Genomic DNA, 21,237 nt, shown 5'->3' with positions numbered 1-21,237 from the left:
TTTATGGGCTCTTTCAGACTCTTTGTTCTGGTGACTGTTTCTCAATGGTTAATCTTCCCTAAGAAATGGTGATTTTTCAAAGTCTTTACTTTTTTTTGTTTCCCATTGTTTTTCAGAGCCATCAGGTTTATTGAGAGCTGCTGTAATCACATGTCATATTGTCTCATACTTATCCTTTCTTTTCACTTGGCATTTTAATATTTTACTCTAGCTAGTTGATGGTCTGACTGCAAAGAGGCAGCTGATTGTGCAATGACTCTGTCACCAGGAGCCAATCATTTTCTCCCTAGAATTGTAACTCCTGTGTCAGAGGCTGTGGCAATAGGAAGGGTCCAGGTGTATTTGGGGGTATTCTCAGTTCTCTGGTTTGCAGTAACTCATACCTGACAGCTCCCTGTACCTTGGCACAGGTTTCTCTCAAAAGCATTATGGCACTAAGAAACATCATGGTGTGGTACAGTAGTGTCCAAATAGAAATGGAGCCCTCCAGTGGAATATTGACTTAGAAAACCACAAATTAATATTATCTGTGTCACATTGTATTTTTATTTATTTTGTTAAGCATTTCTGTATTACCCTTTAATCTGGTTCAGCCTGCACAGGTCCAGGGGTTTTGTGGCCCTGCCAGCAGGCAGGTGTAGTGGACAGAGCACTAGACTTGGAATCAGAAGCAGAGTTCTAATCTCACCATAGTCACTTAATAGCCATATCACTTTGGGCAAACCAACTAACCTCTCTATGCCTCAGTTCCCTCTACTATAAAATGAGGAAATTGGACTGGAAGGCCTGTAAGGTTGCTTTTGTTTCCACTTCTATGATCCTTCTTGTTATTTGTCCTATCATAAAGTCAAGGAAGGAGAAAATTGAAATAATGAAGCAAACAAAATAGAACCTAAAAGAGCATTTAGAAAACAGAATGACACCCATTCCCAAAGCTCTCCATTGGGATTCTTATCCTTTTCTGTGTCATGGACCCCTTTAGCTATCTGGTGAGACCTATGGACCTCTTCTCAGAAAGAAAATAATTTTTAAATGCATAAAATAAAATACAAAGGAAACCAATTATATTGAAATGAAGATATGATTTTTTTCCCATTCAGGTTCACAGACTCCCTGAACCTCAGTTTAAGAACACCTGATCTGAATAGATTCTAAGTCCCTTATAAGAAAGGATCCTCTCCTTTGTGTATGGATCTTCCAGTGTTTACAGTGGCCTTCATTGGAAAACACCAGACACTGCTCTCTATCAAGGCCAAAACTTTCCCCATTATTAGTCAGGCACAGTCTTTGCCGCCCCCAAACAAGGCCTCAAGAGTTAGGTCACAGAGGCAGCTCTACCAGGGTTTTAACTTGAATCCACCATTTGTGCTACTCCGACCAACCTCTTCCTCACCAAAGCTTGCTCAGAAAGCAGGACTCTGTTGGCCTCCAACTTCAGCTCCAAATTTAAATATGGTGACTACACATCTTGATGTCCTATTGTTCTCTGATGCTAGAAAGGAAGTTGAGTTGTTTGTCCTTCGTTTTTGAAGAGGACCAAGAACTTCAAGGGTGATGTCTAGATTTCCTACTGAATTGGATTTAAGTGAGGCAAAGTCGCACAAAGTCATCAGTCTAGTGGCAAGACAAAAGTCAGGATGGCTGGTAATGGCCCAGGAGGCAGTAGATGACCTTGGTGTTTTTAATGTCTGACCAAGCTTTAAGTACTACACATTGCCCCCTTCACCTGCACTCATGGCTTTTGGAGCAAATTGTTCTTATCTGCCCATTGTGTTAGGGAAAGTCTTCATATGCTTGGGGTAGACATCCCCCTAACTCACCAACAGGTTGAGGACTCTTGGCTGCCCTCAGCCTGGTTTAACCCATCTGCCAAGACAGTTTCCTAGCGTGTGGCCACTGAGCATGCTGCAGCTTCTTGGAGCCTCAGGTGAGAGTTGGGTGACTAATTGGGCACCAAAAGTGGATGAGTAGCCCTAAAAATGGCTCCGCAAGCCCTTACACCAGAAGCACTAGTCCTCCTGAACATTCTATACACCTCGACCAGAGAAGAATATCCCCTACTAGAGGAAATACTCATTCCTAACTTATTTCTCCCTAATTATCTCTTACAATATTAAAGAGTCCCTTACATACCTGGGTAGGATAAGTCAAGGTATCTAGGGGAGAAGCTGGAAAGTCTGAGCCATCTTTCCATTTATCTGCAAGTCCCTTTGGTCTGGGGCAGCTGGGTAGTACAGTAGATGAAGTACTGGATCTAGAATCAGAAAGATCTAAGTTCAAATATGGCTTCAGAGGTTTACTAGCTGTGTAACCCTGGACAAATCACTTACCCCTTGTTTACCTCTGTTCCTCATCTGTAAAATGAAGATAGAGAAGGAAATGGCAAACTGCTCTAGTATCTTTGCCAAGAAAACCTCATGCTGGGGTCATGAAGATTCAGACATGATTGAGCAACTGAATAACAACCACCTTCTGTCTTGCATCATTCGTAGTGAGAATGTCAAAAGGATATGGTTTGATTTCAGCAGTGGTGTGTCAGCTCATTGGTTATAGAATAAAGATCACTGTGTAAGTGGAAGGGGATTGAGCACTGTTGGTATTATCTATTTCATGACTCCATGGGATCAGCTTTCTCCTTGAGCACAGCCGGTAGATTCTCAGTCTACACTTGAAGCCATTCCATCTTGGTAATACTTGCTAGAGCTTCTACTGCCATAGCTTTAGAGAAGTTAGGTTCACCTCCACACCGAAATGATAGGGTAGGAATTGTGTGCAAGAATAGATTGCACTTTACTTATATGCACTTGGTCAAAATAGTCAGGAAAACATTTGAAGGGAGGAGGTGGTTTAGATCATTGAAGCAAATTATGCTTTCTCCCCTTCACTCCTCCCTGAAACAAAACCTAAAAAAAAAATCGGCCTATTTTCCCTTCAACTTCCATGCAACCCTTCAATGGAATAGGAAGGATCATGGCTAATTGAATTCAGTGGATCAAATCTCTAGTTCCTAATATGCATCATGGTAGGTGCCATCATAACTAGTACTGACTAATCCTAATTCCTGGTTCTCTTTTGCCTTGCAGGGCAGCTGTGTTGTGGACTTTTTGTGATACTGCTTTATAAAAACTACTGGTTCCTCTATGTCCCCTATTTGGCGTGGCTCTACTTTGACTGGAAAACCCCAGACTCAGGAGGCAGGAGGTTTGACTGGGTCAGAAATTGGACTGTTTGGAAGTACTTTAGGGAATATTTTCCAATGCAGGTGAGTAATGTATTTTATTTGTTAGAGGATTTGAGATGGGCAAAGAGTAGGAGAGCAGTTTTTCTACCTGTCTTTAGAACTTTTCCATTTTAAGACAAGGCAGTTTCTAATCTTTTCACCTGAATATTCCCAGGCAAGTCACTTAATCTCTATGGGCCTTTATTTCCTTATCTACAAAATAAGAAAGTTGAATTTGACCTTTTAAAGTCCCTGTCAGATAAAAGTTCCTATATTCTTACATTCCTGAAGCACATAATTTGGCAAACCTGTTACTAAATTGAATCTGCTGCTGCCAAAATTTAGAGGCCAAATATGAATAATGAAGAGGCAATGTAGTCAGTAGGGAGTCATGTCAAACTCAAATAGAGATAGAGACCACTAATCTGTACATAAGGATCCCCGAAGGCCTCATATTGGCTTAGATTTTACATGCAATATTACCTATGTTTTATTGTGTTTTTCCTTATTTTGCTAAATATTGGTGTTGTGGAGCACAACAAGGGGCATTGTGGTTGATACTTCTGCTGTAGAAGATAAAGGGCTGGGCATGTTACAGTGAAAAAACCACTGGATTGGGAGTCAGGAAGACCTGCTTCCCTCACTGCCCATGGGACCTTGAACAAGGCACTTACCCTCTCTAAATTTCAATTTCCTCATCTGTAAAATTAAGGGTTGGTTTTGGTCACCTCTGAGGTCCCTGCCTCATAGCTCCAAATCTGGGATCCCAAGCCTTGGGTTCAAGCTTCTGACACATACTTAATTCTCAGTGCCCCAGATCAGCTACAGATCTTTTAGAAAGTAGTTTCCATGCCTGTGAGTCCCTGAGCAGATAAAAATCGCAGGATTCCCCTTACCTCCAGAATAAGTATGTATTATGTATACATATTTATAAGGCAGCTAGATGGTGCAGTGGAGTCAAGAAGACTCATCTTCCTGAGTTCAAATCCAGCCTCAGACACTCATTAGCTGTGTGACTCTAAGTCATTTAACCCTGTTTGCCTCAGTTTCCTCATCTGTAAAATGACCTGGAGAAGGAAATGGCAAACCACTCCAGTATCTCTGCCAAGAAAACCCCAAATGGGGTCATGAAGAGTTAGACAGGATTGTAAAAACAACTCAACTAATACATATTTATATAAAGCTCTCTAATTTTTTACTTTTGAAGTCAATTTTATTTCATAGCAATTTAGAGCTGAAACGGACATCAGAGATCATCTAATCCAATCCCTCCATTTTACCGATGAAGAAAGTAAGGTCCAGAGAAAGGGAAATTACTGGCCAAAGCTCATACAGGCAGTTGAATAGCAGAGCCAAGATTCATTCTCAGATCCTCTGATTCCCAAGTCCCTTTTCCTTTTTCTCGTGTTAGCCTTCGTTCCTTTAAGAATTAAACACTTCTTCCTATTTGTGACTGGCAACTAATAAGGTGGTGGGGGCTCTGGGGGCTACAGTATCTTTGCTTCCATTTGAATGCTCTATAGCTCATCAAAACAGTGGATTTGGATCCAAGTCACAACTATATATTTGGATTTCATCCCCATGGAGTGCTTGTTGCTGGGGCATTTGGAAACTTTTGTACAAACCATTCGAATTTCAAGGAACTGTTTCCAGGCTTTACTGCATATCTTCACACCCTTCCCTATTGGTTTCGATGTCCTTTCTTCAGAGAGTACCTCATGAGCAGTGGTAAGTGAAGGCTGTAACACTTCTCCCTATATTGGTGACGGGCAACAGGTCCATCAATCAGCAAACATTTATTAAGTGTCTACTGTGGGCTAAGCACTGGGGGTTCACATACAGTAGTGAAACAGCCCCTGCCTTCAAACACCTTATGTGCTATACAGGGAAACCACAACTATAATTAAGTACATTTTTCAGTCTGTCCAGTTTATATTTTCTTGGGAGGCAACCTCTTCCAAAAACTTCCTTCAGTGATTGATAAAGTCTTTAATGATGTCCCTCATATGGGGATGCTTGAACCTAGAGCTCTGAATCACTGCAGATCCTACTCTAGCCAGGAACCATTTCTCCTTGTTCTGAAGCATTCCACTGGGTAATAGCTAAGGCTGATTCTATCCTTCAGTGAAGCCTGATTGTCTTAACTATCATTCTAATTTAACATCATATGCTTCATAAGAGGCTATGTTTCCTTAGTGGAGGATCCTGACTTCCCCTAGAGCCTGTCAGCATCATATCTGTTTCCTCTGATAGCTAGAAACAGCTTCCTTATTTCTTCTTATTTCAAAGACTTTCTGGGGCTACCCAAGTAGTCCCTTGAACAGAAGACCAATTTTTAAGTTATTTGCAGATTAGAGATGACTGATGGGTAACTGAGTAATCAAACCTTACCCAGCTTAGGTTATCCATTGCACTGAAATCATACAGGCATAAGCTCAGGAATAGTCTACCAGAATATTATCTTTATACTTTAACAATATTAAAATGCCTTCGACATATAATAATCACAACAGATTTAATTTATACCAAGAGAAGAAGGTCATTTCCTTCATAGTAACACATTCTACAAATCTTGCAATCCCCAAAAAAGAGGCCTGCTTAATAACAGAACCTAAATTTCCATCAACCTATACACTAAATTCAGAATAGATGTTTTTGTGCCATTTAAAATATGCTTTAGTTTACTTAAATCTTGTGTAAAATTGAATTAATTTTTCTTTAAAAATGCAAGCCATTGGGCAGATATAAAAGCACATGTGAAAGAGTACCATGACCTTTGCCAGGATTCCAACTTAGGTATGTCTAGGAGAAGAAATAAGGGCTCAGAAGGTAGTATCAGGGGTCAAGCTGTCACTGACATTGTGACTCAATCATTAAACCCAGTCCTTTGGCATGCAGTATAACTAGACCTCAGCAGCTTGTGGTGCAGCCCAATGCACACAATTTTTCACAGGGAAATAATACGTAAGGGAACAGTCATGCAGACAACCAGAAACATCTTACCCAAAGGATCTATGTCCATTGCTATCTACCTGAATGATTTTTGACACATTTCAAAGGTGGGGAACTGGTGGCCCTTTGATGGACTCCAAGTTTGGATTGAAAAGGCTGCACTTGAAGACCTAGAGGGCCACATGTAGCCTCAAGACCACATGTTCCCCACCCCTGTGGCTCAACCTGTGGTTAGCACTTACTGTGTGTACAAAGTGCAGTGCTAGATTATGGAGAAGTTTAGAAAACGATAAACAAGATACCTTAAGTTGCTTAAGTGATATTAAGTCTATATGACATTAAATAGTTGACAAGACCCCTGCTTCTGACTTGGGCGTGCCTTGGAGGAATGGGAATATTGTGCTACATTTGGTGTTTGAGGCTTGAGTTCATATCCTTTGTCAGGTTCTGTACGCCTTAGTTCTCTCATCTGTTAAATGATGGGGTCAGACTATATGACCTATAAGATCTCTTCCAATTCTAAGTCTACGGTCCTCTACAGCTAAGTTGAGCCTTGAGAGTTAGGTCACCAGCAGCCACTGAAGTACTGATGTCCTACAGACTAAGACCTTGAGACTCTTAGCACCAAGACCCACATGATGGAGAAGCCACTTGTGGACCTAGATCACTGTAACCATGTATTCCCCCCATGTCAGAGCTTCTGCCTTGCACTGGCCACAGAATCATGGGAAAGGTTATAAAGAGTAAACAGTAGCAATGTCCCCACTTTTTTATACTTCTTGATTTGCTGAAATCCATGTACCAGAGAATTCCTCATACCTTTGTCCATGTTTCTGTTACAGTCTGTTTCTTGTGGTAACAGCAGTATGTTGTATGGTCAGTGTTGTTACAGTGCATCACCAGTGGACTCACTACTCCATTTTTATTTGAGACAATACTTTATATATCTAAGTGAGGAACCATCAAAGTTCTGTAAATGCCTGCATTTATATCCTAAAAATGGTATTTACTGACCTTAGGATTTAGCTAATCTTCCAAAATTTGTTTTAATATTTTTATGTAATTAGTTACAGCAAGTTGTAGTCTATCAAAAAAATTTTTTTACAAATATTTTAAATGAAAAACAAAAAACAAAATAAGGCATTCCTGAAAAGGGGCAATGGAGGAAATTGGGTTTAAGGCATACTAGTACCACAACAGTACCTTAAAGTAAAATTATTTTATTTTATTTTATTTACCAAGGAGCAGTCTCGGTTTCCAAACAATGTGTATCTCATGTGCTAAGCAAGGAGGAAGGTGGAAACATTTCAGTCATTGTGCTTGGGGGAGCAGAAGAGTCACTGGTTGCACATCCTGGAAGTTTTACTCTGTTTATCAGCCAAAGAAAGGGGTTTATTAAAATGGCTTTGACACATGGGTAGGTAGCTTGTCCATTCTGTTGCCTCTGATGGGAGTGTTCTGCCACATGTCAATCTGACTAGAGAAGTCTTTATGAGAGGGGGTCCTTAAATCTCACTGATCCAGTCCAGTCTGTTTGTAATGGACAAGTACATGTTTGGTGAGTGGGAGCTTTGCACCTTTCTGTTGGGACACCATTTCCAAATATACTATGTTATTTGAAATCACACTTGTATAGGATGTCTGTATAGGTAGGTATACTAATGATCATAAAAGTTCTAAGAACAGAGGCAATATTGGTGTAGTGGACAGAACCCTAGTTTTGGGCAGCAAGACCTGGGTCTGAATCTTATGTCTGCTACATAATAGCTGTCTCTGAGGATTTTCCTCTGATTGATTCTTTTGTGGAGGCAAACTAGGCTATCTTTTGCTTCAGTTCTTTTTTTTTTCTTTTGCAAGGCAATTGGGGTGAAGTGACTTGCCCAGGGTCACACAGCTAGTAAGGGTTATGTGTCTGAAGCCAGATTTGAACTCAGGTCCTCCTGACTCCAGGGCCAGTGCTCCATCCACTGTACCACCTAGCTGCCCCCTTTTGCCTCAGTTCTTACCTAGCCTTTAATCATTGAATGGTTGTGGGCTCAGATAAACTAAGACTTGGGAAAGACCTCAGCTTTAAAAGATCAAGGTTTCCCACTGCATCCAGGGCCATCATCAGTCATCTTGACCTATGTCTTGCCACTGGACTTTGATGACTCTAGAGGAGAGAGCAAGGCTGATTACTTCGCCCAGCCCTGCCTCACATAAATCAAATTCATTTGCAAGTCAAGACATCACCCTCCTGATGTCATTGGTCCTCTTAGAGAACAAAGGACAAACAACAAAATAGCTACGTGATCATAGACATAGGATTTCACTTTTCTGAGGCTCAGTTTCCCTAGCTATACAATGAAGATAGTGATACTTCTAGAACCTATTTCACAGGATTTGTTTTGTTTTGTTTTGTTTTTAGAATCAGATTGGATAATATCAGTGAAGGGCTCTACAAATGTTAGCTATCCTCATTCTTCCATGAAAAATACATTAGAACTTTAATATCATCTAGCTCCCCCTAGAGTGGCATTTAAATATAAAGCTGGCCTGATTTCAAGGTAATCTAGTGAACAAAATCCCAAAAGAACTTTGGGAAATTTTACCTATAAGATAATACCATGCTAAGGACCAAAAAGACATCATTATCATGAGATTTAGGTATATTGATTTTTATTTCAAGGTAACTGGACGGGTTAACATTTTTATATTCCTTTCCTTTTTAAAAAGTTGTTTTTTAATTTTATTTCACCTCTCCTCTGAATTCTTGTGCTTGTTTTACAGGGCTTATTTGGTTCCTGTGTTTTCTTTTGGTGAGAATGAATTGTTTAAACAAGTCAACAATCCTGAAGGGTCATGGCTCAGAACTGTCCAGGAGAAACTGTATCAGAAAGTGGGCTTTACTTTGCCATTATTTCATGCCAGAGGAGTTTTTCAGTACAGTTTTGGCCTGATGCCCTACAGAAAACCTATTTTCACTGTTGGTAGGTATCTTGAAGATGATTATGGGGGTGTTAAAAATCAATAAAAGCATTGCATGGTTAATAGTGTTGATCATTTTTGATAAAAAGATACAAATATAAGAGAAGTCATTTTAAGATAATAGGGCAAATAAGGGATATTGGTAACAGAATTGGAGCAGGAATTTTAAACAGTTTCAATTTGTGATATGCATTATATTTCAGAAGTGACCCTACTTTCCATCTCAGTAGTATTTAATGACTTTTTGAATCTGAGAGCTTTCAGCCTCTTCTGTATTTATGGACTCCTTCCCTAATGCCTATAGACATAACAAGATCTCTCCCATTTATTAAAAAATAATAATAATTTAACTCTTCTTTTCTCTTAAGCTTCTGTCTAATGTCTGTTTTCCATTTCACCATCAGACTCCTTAGAGCAGCTCCATGTTATAGTGAGTAGATACTGGCCTTGGAGTCGGGAAGATCTAGGTTTGAATCCTTCCCTAGACACTTACTAGCTGTGTGACCTTCAACAAGTCAATTAATTTCTATGTGTCTTTGTGATCCTAGAAGAAGACAGCTGCACAGTTACGCTTGTTGCTTCCATGTCCTCACCTCTAGTCCTTTTCTCAGACCCGTACATTTTGATTTGTGAGCCCACCATTCAACTGTAATTGCTTTCCCCAAGGTTAGCAAGGATATCTTAATTGCTAAATCAATCACTATTCATCAGCCCTCATTACTCTTGAATCTTTACAGTGTTGGACATCATTGACCATCACCTCTTTCTGGATGCTTTCTCTTGTCTGGGCTTTTGTGACATTATTCTCTCTTGGTTTTCTTCCTTCCTGTCTTGACTATTCCTTCTCATTCTCTTTTGCTGGATCATCATCCATTTTGTTCTTCCAGGAGTGGGTATATGCCAGGACTCTCCCTGGGACCTGTCCTCTTTGCTATTGACATTTTGGATATTCTCATTTGTTGTTGTTGTTGTTGAGTTGTTTCAGTCATGCTTGACTCTTCATGACCGGATTTGGGGTTTTCTTGGCAAAGATCCTGGAGTAGTTTTGCCATTTCCTTCTCTAGCTCATTTTACAGATGAGGAAACTGAGGCAAACAGGGTTTTTTATTTACTTTTTTTATTTTTTCCATATGCTTTTGAGCTGAAAATTTTTCTCCCTTTTCCTCCCCCCCACCCTCCCCAAGACAGCACACAATCTGACATAGGCTTTACATTTACGTACCCATTAAACATATTTTCACATTAGTGAAGTTGTAAGTAAAAATTAAAACCAATACGAGGAACCATCAGAAAGATGAAACAAAACTCAACAGAAGGTAAAATAAGTGAGAGCGATTCGACTTCCATAGTTCTTTCTTTGGATGTGGACAGCATTATCCATCCCGAGGCCTCTGGAAATATCTTAGATCCTCACAATGCTGAGAAATGTTCAGTTTAACAATCTTAGTCATTGCATAGTGTGACTGTTATTGTGTACAAAGTCCTCTTGGTTCTGCTCACTTCACTCAGCATCAGACTATATAAGTCTTTCCAGGTTTTTCTGAAGTCAGCCTGTTCATCATTTCTTACAGCACAATAGTATTCCATTACATTCATATACCACAACTTGCTCAGCCATTCCCCAATTGATGGGCATCCTCTCAATTTCCAATTCTTTGCCACCACAAAAAGAGCTGCTATGAATATTTTTGTACATGTGGGTCCTTTTCCCATTTGTTTGATCTCTTTGGGATATAGCCCTAGAAGTGCTATTGCTGGATCAAAGGGTATGCACATTTTTGTATCCCTTTGGGCATAGTTCCAAATTGTTCTCCAAAATGGTTGGATCATTTCACAACTCCACCAACAATGTATTAGTGTTCCAATTTTCCAACATCTTCTCCAACATTTATCATTTTCCTGTTTTGTCATGTTGGCCAATCTGATAGGTGTGATGTGGTACCTCAGAGTTGTTTTGATTTGCATTTCTCTAATCAATAATGATTTAGAGCATTTTTTCATATGACTATAGATGGCTTTAATTTCTTCATCTGAGAACTGTCTGTTCATATCCTTTGACCATTTATCAATTGGGAATGGCTTGTGTTCTTATAAATTTGTCTTAATTCTCTATATATTTTAGAAATGAGGCCTTTATCAGAAAGACTGGTTGTAAAAATTCTTTCCCAATTTTCTACCTTCCTTCTAATCTTAGTTGCATTGGCTTTGTTTGTGCAAAAACTTTTCAATTTAATGTAATCAAAATTATCCATTTTGCTTTTCATAATGTTCTCTATCTCCTGTTTGGTCATGAATTCTTCTGTTCTCCATAGATCTGATAGGTAAACTATTCCTTGTTCTCCCAGTTTACTTATGGTATCAGCCTTTATATCTAAGTCCTGAACCCATTTTGACTTTATTTTGGTATATGGTGTGAGATTTGGGTCTATGCCTAGTTTCTGCCATACTCTTTTCCAGTTTTCCCAGCAGTTTTTTTCAAAGAGTGGGTTCTTATCCCAGAAGCTGGGGTCTTTGGGTTTATCAAATAATAGATTACTATAGTCATTGACTACTGTGTCTTGCATATTTAACCTATTCCACTGATCTACCTCCCTATTTCTTAGCCAGTACCAAGCAGTTTTGATGATTGCTGCTTTATAATACAATTTAAGATCTGGAATTGCTAGGCCACCTTCCCCTGCATTTCTTTTCATTAGTTCCTTTGATATTCTGGACCTTTTGTTTTTCCAAATGAATCTTGTTATTATTTTTTCTAACTCTATAAAATAATTTTTTGGTAGTTTGATTGGTATGGAACTGAATAAGTAAATTAGCTTAGGTAGGATTGTCATTTTTATTATATTAGCTCGGTGAGGCAAACAGGATTAAGTGACTTACCCAGGATCACACAGTTAGTAGATGTCTCAGGCGAGATTTGAACTTAGGAAGATGAGTCTTCTTAACTTCAGGCCCACACTTTATCTACTGCAGCGCCACCTAGCTACAGCCCCAGTATATTCAGTTACCTTTATGTGTATGGCCCCCATCTCTTTCCAATCCTGCATTACCAGCTGCCTGGTGGAAATCTTCACCTTGACATCCAATAGGCATGTCAAATACAATATGTCCAAATTGGAGTACACCCTTCCCCCCCCTCTTCTGAAGTCTGTCTATTATTCGGCTTGAATTCACTATGTCTTTTGAGAGCATCACCTTCCTCCTTATCACTGTGAGGTGATCTGATCAGTTGCTAAGTCTTATTAAGTCTACCTCCACAAAATCCCCTGCATTCCTGTTTCCACTCCTATAACCACCAACTAGTTCAAGCCCTTATCCTCTCTGGTCTAAACTACTGAATTAGCATCCTAATCTGTCTCTCTGCTTTGATTTTCTCTCCTCCAATGCATCTTTCATAGAGCCACCAAACTGATATTCCTAAAAGACAAGTCTGACCTGTGATTGTCAATGTCCTACTCTAAAATCATCAGTGATTCCCTATTACCTTTGGGAGAAAATAGATACTTTGGGCTTGACAGCTAGAGTTCTTCCCAGTTGGGCTCTAATCTATCTTTCTCAGCTGATTTCATATTACTGCTCTTCATGAATTCTTCTGTTCTCCATAGATCTGATAGGTAAACATTCCATCTTTCATCTCTGCCTTTTGCCTGAAATGCTTCCCCTCCTCACTTTCACCTTGTGGAATTCTTAGCTCCTTCCCAAGATTAGTTCAAGTGCTATCTTCTATGCAAAACAAGGTGATCCAGTGGATAGAGCCCTGAGCCTGGAGTCAGGAACACCTGAGTTCAAATCCAGCCTCAGATATTTACTAGCTGTGTGACTCTGAGTAAGTCACTTAACTGCTATCTGCCTCAGTTTCATCAACTGCAAAATGGTGATAATAATAGCATTCAACTCCCAAGGTGGTTGTGAGGGTCAAATGAGATAATAATTGTAAAGCACTTAGCACAGTGCCTGGCATATAGTAAATACTATGTAAATGTTAGCTATAAGGTATAGTGCTTCTCAGGTGCTAGCTCCCTTCTACTCCCCCAAAACATTACTTTGTATTTATTTATCTAATACTTGTTGTCATCCTCCCCACTCCCAATGAAATACTAGCTTCTTGAGGGTAGAGATGGTTTCATTTTTGTCTTTGAATCTCTGACATCTAGCATGATGCCTAGCACACGGAAAGCACTTAGTAGATGTTCATTGAATTAAATTCTAGTGTTCTCAATTAGGAATTATTTAATGAATACCCATAAGTTCTGGTCCTAATGTGAAAAAGATATGATATTTCACTAATATAAGGTGCTTGTTTATGCATAAGGCATAAACTTCTTCCATGTAGCAGACTACTTTACTGTGACTTAATAGATAAGTTTCAGATGTTAAGTGACTTGCCCAGGGTCATGCAGCTAGTGTTAGAAGCAGAATTTAAACCTAGGTATTCTGGACTCCAAGCCCAGCATTTTATCCTTTGCACCATGTTGTCTTTAACTTATATCTCTTCCTGTACAAGGAGGCTTTTTCCATGTTCTTGTGGATTCCTAGGTTCTTGCTAATCTAGTCATAGTAAAATATATTAAATGAAAAGTTTGATGTGACAAATGCCTACATCAGCATATGCTCATGTAGGCATTTGTCATGTACAGTAAAGATTGCATCTGGGTATCAGTTCTTTGTAATGTTCAAAAGCTGAGGAAGTATGGCTAGATAGTAAAAGATCTGAGGTTTAATGAAATGCAAGTCACTATGCATCAGCAGCATGATGCAACAGCTAAAAAAAAACAAGAAAGAAACAAGTAAATTTGAGTTCAGGCTTCACTGAGAGAGGCATAGTATTCCCAATGAGGGCATTGATCATGCTTCTGCAGTTTGCCCTGGTCAGACCTGGGAAGTACTTTTTAGGCAGGACATTGATCGCTTGAATCATATCAAGAGGAAGGAGAACAGGATGTTGACGTGATTGGAGACTGTGACATATAAAGATCAAAGGAACTGGGGATGTTTAGCCTGGAGAAGAAAAGTCTTGGAATTCAGAGTATTGAGGGTTGAGGGGAAATTGATAGCCACTCAGAAGGACTGTTATCTGGAAGAAAGAACAAAATTTGTTGTCAGCCCCAGAAGAGAAACCTAGGAGCAAGGATGGAAACTGCAGAAGGGTAGATGTTGGCTTGGTATGTCAGTCAGCCAACAAACATTTATTAGGTGTTTATGACAGGCCAGGTGGAGCAGCTAGGTGGCAGAGTGGCTGGAGCACTGGTCTTGGAGACAATTTTATGAGTTCAAATCCAGGCTCAAATGCTTACCCATGTGACTTAGCAAGTCACTTAACCACGTGAAATGTAAAATGAGCTGGAGAAGGAAATGGCAAACCACTCTAGTACTTTTCCAAGAAACCCCCAAATGGGGTCAAGGAAGAGCTGGATGTGGCTGAAAGATGACTTAACAACAAAAAATGTGCCAGGGATTGTGCTACAAACAAAAGGAAAGTGCCTGCCCTCAATGAGGTTGCATTCTAATGGGGAAAGGCAACATGTAAAACACAGTTGACAAATGGAGGGGGAAGAAATTTTGGAGGAGAAGGGGAAGGGAGAAACAACAGTTAAAGGATGAATCCCTAGCAGTATGAACCAACACCATGCAGGTGATATACCAAGAAAAACAAATCACAAAATAATATTGAAACCATTATTGAGAAATTAGTAGCTGTGTGACCCTGGGCAAGTCACTTAACCCCAATTGCCTAAAAAAAAAAGAGAGAGAGAGAGAAATTAGATTCCTTTCTTTGTCCATGGCTTAAGGATGTGTTTCTTTCACAATGCGAGTCCTGTCAGTCTGTGCCATTCTATCCCGGAATCCTTATCAAGAAAGCTTTTTGTCATATTTCTGATTGTTTCTGGACTGGTGTGTTGGTTCACTGTGACTGACTTGCTTTCTCCTGAGTCACGTATAGATATCTGACAAAAACCATGACAAAGGTACTGGGGGCCTTTTACATAAACAGGCGCCCAAATATTTAGTGAATATTCTTTTAAGTGGCTATCAGTCTGTAGCCCAGAGGTTTTCCACACTATTAAATATTGACTCACTTTCCCTCATAAACCTCCTTCTGAATGCAAACTCAGGATGGCTCCTTTGACGGGAGATACATTTACTAATGCTAAAAAGGCCTCTTCAGGGGCAGCTAGGTGGCAGACAAGTAACACTTACTAGCTGTGTGACCCTGAGCAAGTCACTTAACCCCTTTGCCTAGCCAAAAAATAAATAAACAAGCAAATAAATAAATAGATAGATAGATAAATGAATGAATGAATGAATGAATGAATAAATAAATAAATGAATAAATGAAAGTAAAAAGGCCTCTTTGTTTCAAATCCCATTAATAGAATTTCTTTAATCCTATTAAATTTAAAAGAGGTGCATTCAGGTCAGTATCTCTTCCCTTTTTCTTGCTTTACTGACCTCTCTCACGTAAGTCCAGTCATTTCCTCTCTGGCATCTTGATTAGAATCTCCCTTTTATATTATATTCTCCATTTTACTTGATCCCCAATAAGACAGGTCATCAATTCAAGTTGGAAGCAATCGCGGAGGCCACCTTGTTTAACCCCCTAAATTTGCATCTGTGAAAATTGTGAAGTGTCCGGCCCAAGGTCACGCAGGAAGGAGCCGAGCAAGGGACTGAACCCAGGCCCTTTCACTCCAAATCCAACACCGTTTCTACTGCTCTGGGCTGGGAGTTGTGCTTTTAGCTGACACGTCCCTGAAGGGTCTTCTGCATTTTTTCTTGCGTGTTTCATAGCACTAAATAATATGTTACTGCCACATATCACTTTAGCCAAATATTCAAAAATTGGGGATTTTGTAAGTTTCTTTTTATTGTTATTATTTTTATCTTTTGGAGGTAATTGGAGTTAAATGCCCAGGGTCACACAGCTAGTATCTGAGCTGAATCGGAACTCAGGTTCTCCTAACTCCAGTGCTGGTGCTCTATCTCCTAACTGCACCCAGTTTAAAAAAACAAACACACAAAACCTAACTCTTCCTAAAATGTCACAAAGCTCTCATTACAGTAAGAAGCAAAGAGAAGAATTGGAATTAATAATTCACAGCTGCATGGTACTTTAAGGTTTACAAAGTGTTTTTTCACAACCACCACCCAAGCATTATTATTACATTGGTACAGATCAGGAAACTGAGTTGTAGAGAAGGAAAGTGACTCATTCGAGGTTCCATAGAGCCAGAATTTCACTCCTTTCACTTCCAGGAGGCAGCGTGCCTTCCTGTTATAGCACATATTGGAGGGGTGCTGTTCTGTTTTTTCATGTGGTTTTTTCATGCCCCATTTGTTATCTACTGTCTCATTTGCCAGCAAGTCTCAAGGACATAAACATACATATCTCAACCTTTTAAACCTTAGAAATGGATTAATGTTTGGCATAAGCAGGAAGTCTGATGTTTGTGGGAGAGCAATGTCATGTTTTGAAAGAAGAGAAAAGAAACTTTTTATTTATCTTTGAAGTACAGGAAGAAATCACTTGGAATGCAGTGGTTTTAATTTTTATTATTTTTATTTATTTTAAAAGAACTTTGTATCCTTCATTTTTATATCCCGGCTATTTCTGGTTATTTCTGCTGCCTCTTGGATTTGAGCTCTCACATGCAACAAAAAATTTCTGAGCTAAAATAACCCATGCAGTGATTTATCTGACAATGCAGACAACATTCTGGTCCTATAAGCTTCCTAGCTCTGCATCCTGGGCCATTGCCCAGGATGTTTTGACTTTTGTCTTGCCCTGGGATTTTGATAAATTTGGAAGAGAAAATGAGGCTGACAACTTTGTGCAACTTTGCCTCCTTAAAACCAATTCATGAGCAAGGCAAGACATCACCCTTTAATATCATTGGTTCTTTTCCAAAATGAACAAAGGGAAGGGAACAAGCATTTATTAAGCACCTTGTACATTCTAAGCACTGGACTAAATGCTTTACAATTATTATCTCATTTCGTCCTCACAACAACCCTGGTGCTATTATGATATCCATTTTACCATCAAGGAAATTGAGGAAAGCAGAGGTTAAGTGACTTGTCAAGGGTCAACAGTTACAACCAGTGAGTATATGAAAACAAATTTGAATTTTGTTCTTCTCAACCCCAGACCCGGTAACGTTCAGCTCTTCGTTGGGCCAGGTACTTGGAGCAGCCTATTCTTCTCCTAAAATAAAATTTAAGAGTATTTACTTACTATGTCATTATTTTAGGCTTTAAGCTACCATGAAGTCAATTTTTTTTTGTCCCAACGTATTAAAGGAGTTTGGAATCTAACCTGGTAAAACTAATAAACTCAGGTACAAAGTGCCTTATTACCAAGCAAGACCTATTTGTTCTGGACTCCATTGGAATCCTTTCTAGCCAATGAAATAACTTTTACTGTCCCCATAGCTTTTAAAAAGAGCCAAACCAACCTTTCTGCTGCCTCTGTTTATCTCCTCAGAAAATGCCAGGCCATGATATGCAATATTTCACATTTTTAATATCTTTTGTTTTCCATTATCTCCATTTACCAATGCAACCTTCCTACCCCCTCTCCTACCTAGCAAAGAACACAAAAGAAAGAATGATAATGGGGGTGGGGTGGGGAGAGAAGAAAGCAATTCAGCAAAACCAACATGTTGAGTCTGGAATCATATACAATGTTCAATACATGGTTTTCCCTTCCTTCAATCCGTCCACTCTTTTCAAAGAAGGAAGAAGCGAAAAAAGTTTGTCCAGGTCACCCTTGATCACATAATAACAGAGCATTTGCTTTTGAGTTTGGGTTGTGGAGTTTCTTTCTATTTGTACCATTTTCATTGTGTTTATTGTTTTTCAAGTTTTGTATACTTTGTATCAATTCATAGATGTCTTCCCATGCTTCTCAGTATTCCATGTATTCATCTTTTTATTCTGTAGGAATATTGCCTTATATTAATGTTACCACAATTTTTTTTTGCCATTCCCCCTTGATAGGGGAATCTTTATTGCTACAAAACACGGGGTTTTACTTTTAAATAAATACTGAGTAAATTTCAGAGAGGCAATAAGGGGATAATTCAGTTGGCTCGTGGAGTAAATATAATTTTCAAACTTTAAAAGTAAATTTTAAAATGTGTTAATATTAGGTTTAAACAAAATAATGAGTTATAGGTGCTCAGGACCATCAATTTATGACTTGACAATAGTCCAGGTCATCCACAGGTAATATACACATATTCACTGTGAAGTCAAGAAAGCATTTATTATTCACCTTCCAATTTTTTTTTTTAAAGAAGGAACTGAAGCACACCCTTACAACTCCCAGCATTTTTAAAGGCTTCTGAATAGGGTTATACTTACATAAAAAATTGGAAAGAACTCAAGGAGAAAAGTAGTAGAGAATGCCAGATAGCTGTTTCATTGCCTTCATAAGATAAACAGACTAAGGTCTTTCAACAAGATACAACTTTGGCAGATTTTCCCACTTCGTAGCACCTTACTTGTGTATTTCTTGGTTGAAACAGGGTAGCATTTTTTTTAATTTAAAAAAATTTTACAACTGTAGCAAACTCAAGAATAACTGAGAAATTGCTTATCTCTTTCTCAATCCTTAACCACACCACTGCTTGAATAATTTTCTTAATACATTACTCTTATTTCTTCAAACCTTATGGTTTGGTTTTTTTTTTTTTGCTAAGTGAGAATATAATCTCATGATCCCAGCATTCAAGGAACTCTTCGATCTGACCCTAATCTACCTTCTCACTCTTATTTCTTGTTACTCCCTTTCATATACTCTGATTTCCAGCCAAACTAGAAATTATTATCATTTGTCTTGATTCTCTTATTTCTCACTCTCATATCTACTTTTTTCTGTCCCATTATTTCCATGTATAGAAATGAATTTACCCCATGGGCCCAAGGGTTTTCTTTAGGAGCCCCTCCTTTCATAGCCCATCTCAGGTGCCCCATTCTCCATGAGGGCTTTCCTTCCCATCTTCTGGCTAAAAAAGGATGTCTCCCTCAAGTTCTTAATAGCATTTTGCTTGGACTTCTTCCCTGTGTTTAACACTTCTCCCTTGTCTCATAGTTATTAGTGTTTCTGTTTCTTTTCATTGCACCCTTTCTCGATTATAAACTGTTTGAAAGCAGCCAGATCTGTTATATCTATCTATGTACACCCAGCACTTGGCCACAATTCCTTGTACATGTTAAATGTTAATGAATCTTCATTTAGGTCTTATCACTACTCATCTATATATACAATATATACACGTGTATCATACAACTATATTGTAATATCTTCCTAATTGACCTTCCTCAAGTCTATCCCACTAATCACTCTTGTTCTCTATCTAACTCACTGTATTTTTTTAAATTTAAAAATAATCTTCTATTTTGTGTGGAACAGTTACACTGGCTGCCTCATCTTGATATTTTTTGGGCACAGAGACCAATCCAAATGTATCTGACCTTCCTGTTTGGCCTGTGACTATTGCTTCCAAATATAGCATTGCATTTTTGAAAATGCAATTTGGGTTTTTCATCAGCCTTTGCAGTAATGATGACCTTTATAGTAGATGTGTCTCTTCTGGGTCTAAACCGAGGACTAGAGATGGTAGCCTAAAAGTAAGAACCCATTTGGGAAAATGATGATGAGCTTAAAACCCATAATGTCATGTTAAGTTGAGTTCCACGAGTTATTTCTCAGCATCTAAAAGTATGATCTTGTCAGATTTTTACCTTGAATTTCCAGTTTGCCCCTCAACATCATACCAGGATTTCTGGGATATTCAATGAACATCTCAGTTTCAAAAATACAGTGGAATCAGGAGACTTGGGTTCAAATCCCAGTTCCTATGCTGACTATATGATATTGGACCCTTATCTTTACTTCTCCATGTGTAAAATGGGATAGGTTACATGTTGTCAAAAGTGCATTGGACTAATTAGAGAGATGTGGATTCAGATTCTATCCTTGGAGCTCATTCCGTGAGACTGTGGACAAGTCATGTGACCCCTCTAAGTCTGTTTCCCTCTCTATAAAATGGAGGCAGTGCCTACCTCCACAGGGGTGTTGTGAGAATGAAATGAAATCAGTCTTTCAGAGTGTAGTTCTGGATTACTAATCCAGTATTCTTTCTTTCTCAGAAGTACCATATTTGATTTTGGTCCTATGCTTCTCTTTTTCTCTTATTCATTGTACCGGCTTCACTAATAATAACTTGTACAGCCCATTTATCTACTTAAAGGCAGAAATTGGGAGGACAGGTCAAGAAAAATTGAGTGCAGGCACTGGGAAATAGTGTGAGCAAAAATAGATATGGGAAAAGGAAATTAAAAAAGGAAGGGCAGTTAATAATAGACCAGTTTGGCTAGAAGGTGGAGAACATGAAAGAGAATAACATCAAATAAGGATGGAAAGGTAGGTTAGAGTCAGTTGGATAGCCTGAAAATGTATGTCAAGCACATTACATACTTAAAAATGGCACATAACTCAAATTCTCAAAATATACCAATAGATCAATGTGGGAATTCCCTGAATAGGGAAGAAGACAGCATCCGTACCTGTCCATTTTGCATGACTCCCATAAATTCAACATAGGGGATCCATCATCTAAGTCAGAGGTTCCCAAACTTTTTTGACCTACCACCCCCTTTTCAAAAAAAGATTACCCAGTGTACCCCTAGAAATCTACTTTCTTCAACCCTTTAACTTATACAACAATTTGCATCATTTCAAAAAAAAAAAAGAAATATATTTTTTTCAAAAGTGAGGCATCTTAAATTTAATAATTTATTGTAAATGTGTGGTTTTTTCCTGCATCAAAATTTTGATGATGCAATATTGCATCATATAACCATATAATATCATATTGAAAACAAGTCATTACACACACATATTCCTCCTGATGCATGCTAGACTTCCTGACAATGTGTGATACACTCGCCTACCAACACTTGCTTGTTAGCACCTCTCAGCGGACTTGACCACTGATCAATTATGACTTGCATTTTGTGTGCTTATTTGGAAAATAATGTAATCACTGTGACTTTAAGTCTGTTACACAACAGATGAAACATGTACAAAAGGTTTT

General features: G+C 38.8%; 1 protein-coding gene across 2 annotated transcripts in view; it reads left to right on the top strand.

Annotated features, from left to right (window-relative positions):
• MOGAT1 (monoacylglycerol O-acyltransferase 1) overlaps window positions 1–21,237 on the top strand; it is a 44,926-nt gene that overhangs the window by 13,461 nt on the left and 10,228 nt on the right. For both annotated transcript variants that reach the window (XM_021002862.2, XM_021002863.2), the window contains exons 2-5: window positions 3,084–3,262; window positions 4,744–4,948; window positions 7,415–7,589; window positions 8,942–9,141. In XM_021002862.2, the coding sequence (XP_020858521.1) occupies window positions 3,084–3,262; window positions 4,744–4,948; window positions 7,415–7,589; window positions 8,942–9,141 (759 nt within the window). The remainder of the gene's footprint in view (window positions 1–3,083; window positions 3,263–4,743; window positions 4,949–7,414; window positions 7,590–8,941; window positions 9,142–21,237) is intronic.

This window comes from Phascolarctos cinereus, unplaced genomic scaffold, assembly GCF_003287225.1.
Source record: "Phascolarctos cinereus isolate Bilbo 61053 unplaced genomic scaffold, phaCin_HiC Scaffold_7;HRSCAF=346, whole genome shotgun sequence".
NCBI classification, from domain to species: domain Eukaryota; kingdom Metazoa; phylum Chordata; class Mammalia; order Diprotodontia; family Phascolarctidae; genus Phascolarctos; species Phascolarctos cinereus.
Note: the sequence above shows the minus strand (reverse complement) of the source record. Positions and strands in the feature narration are given on the sequence as shown.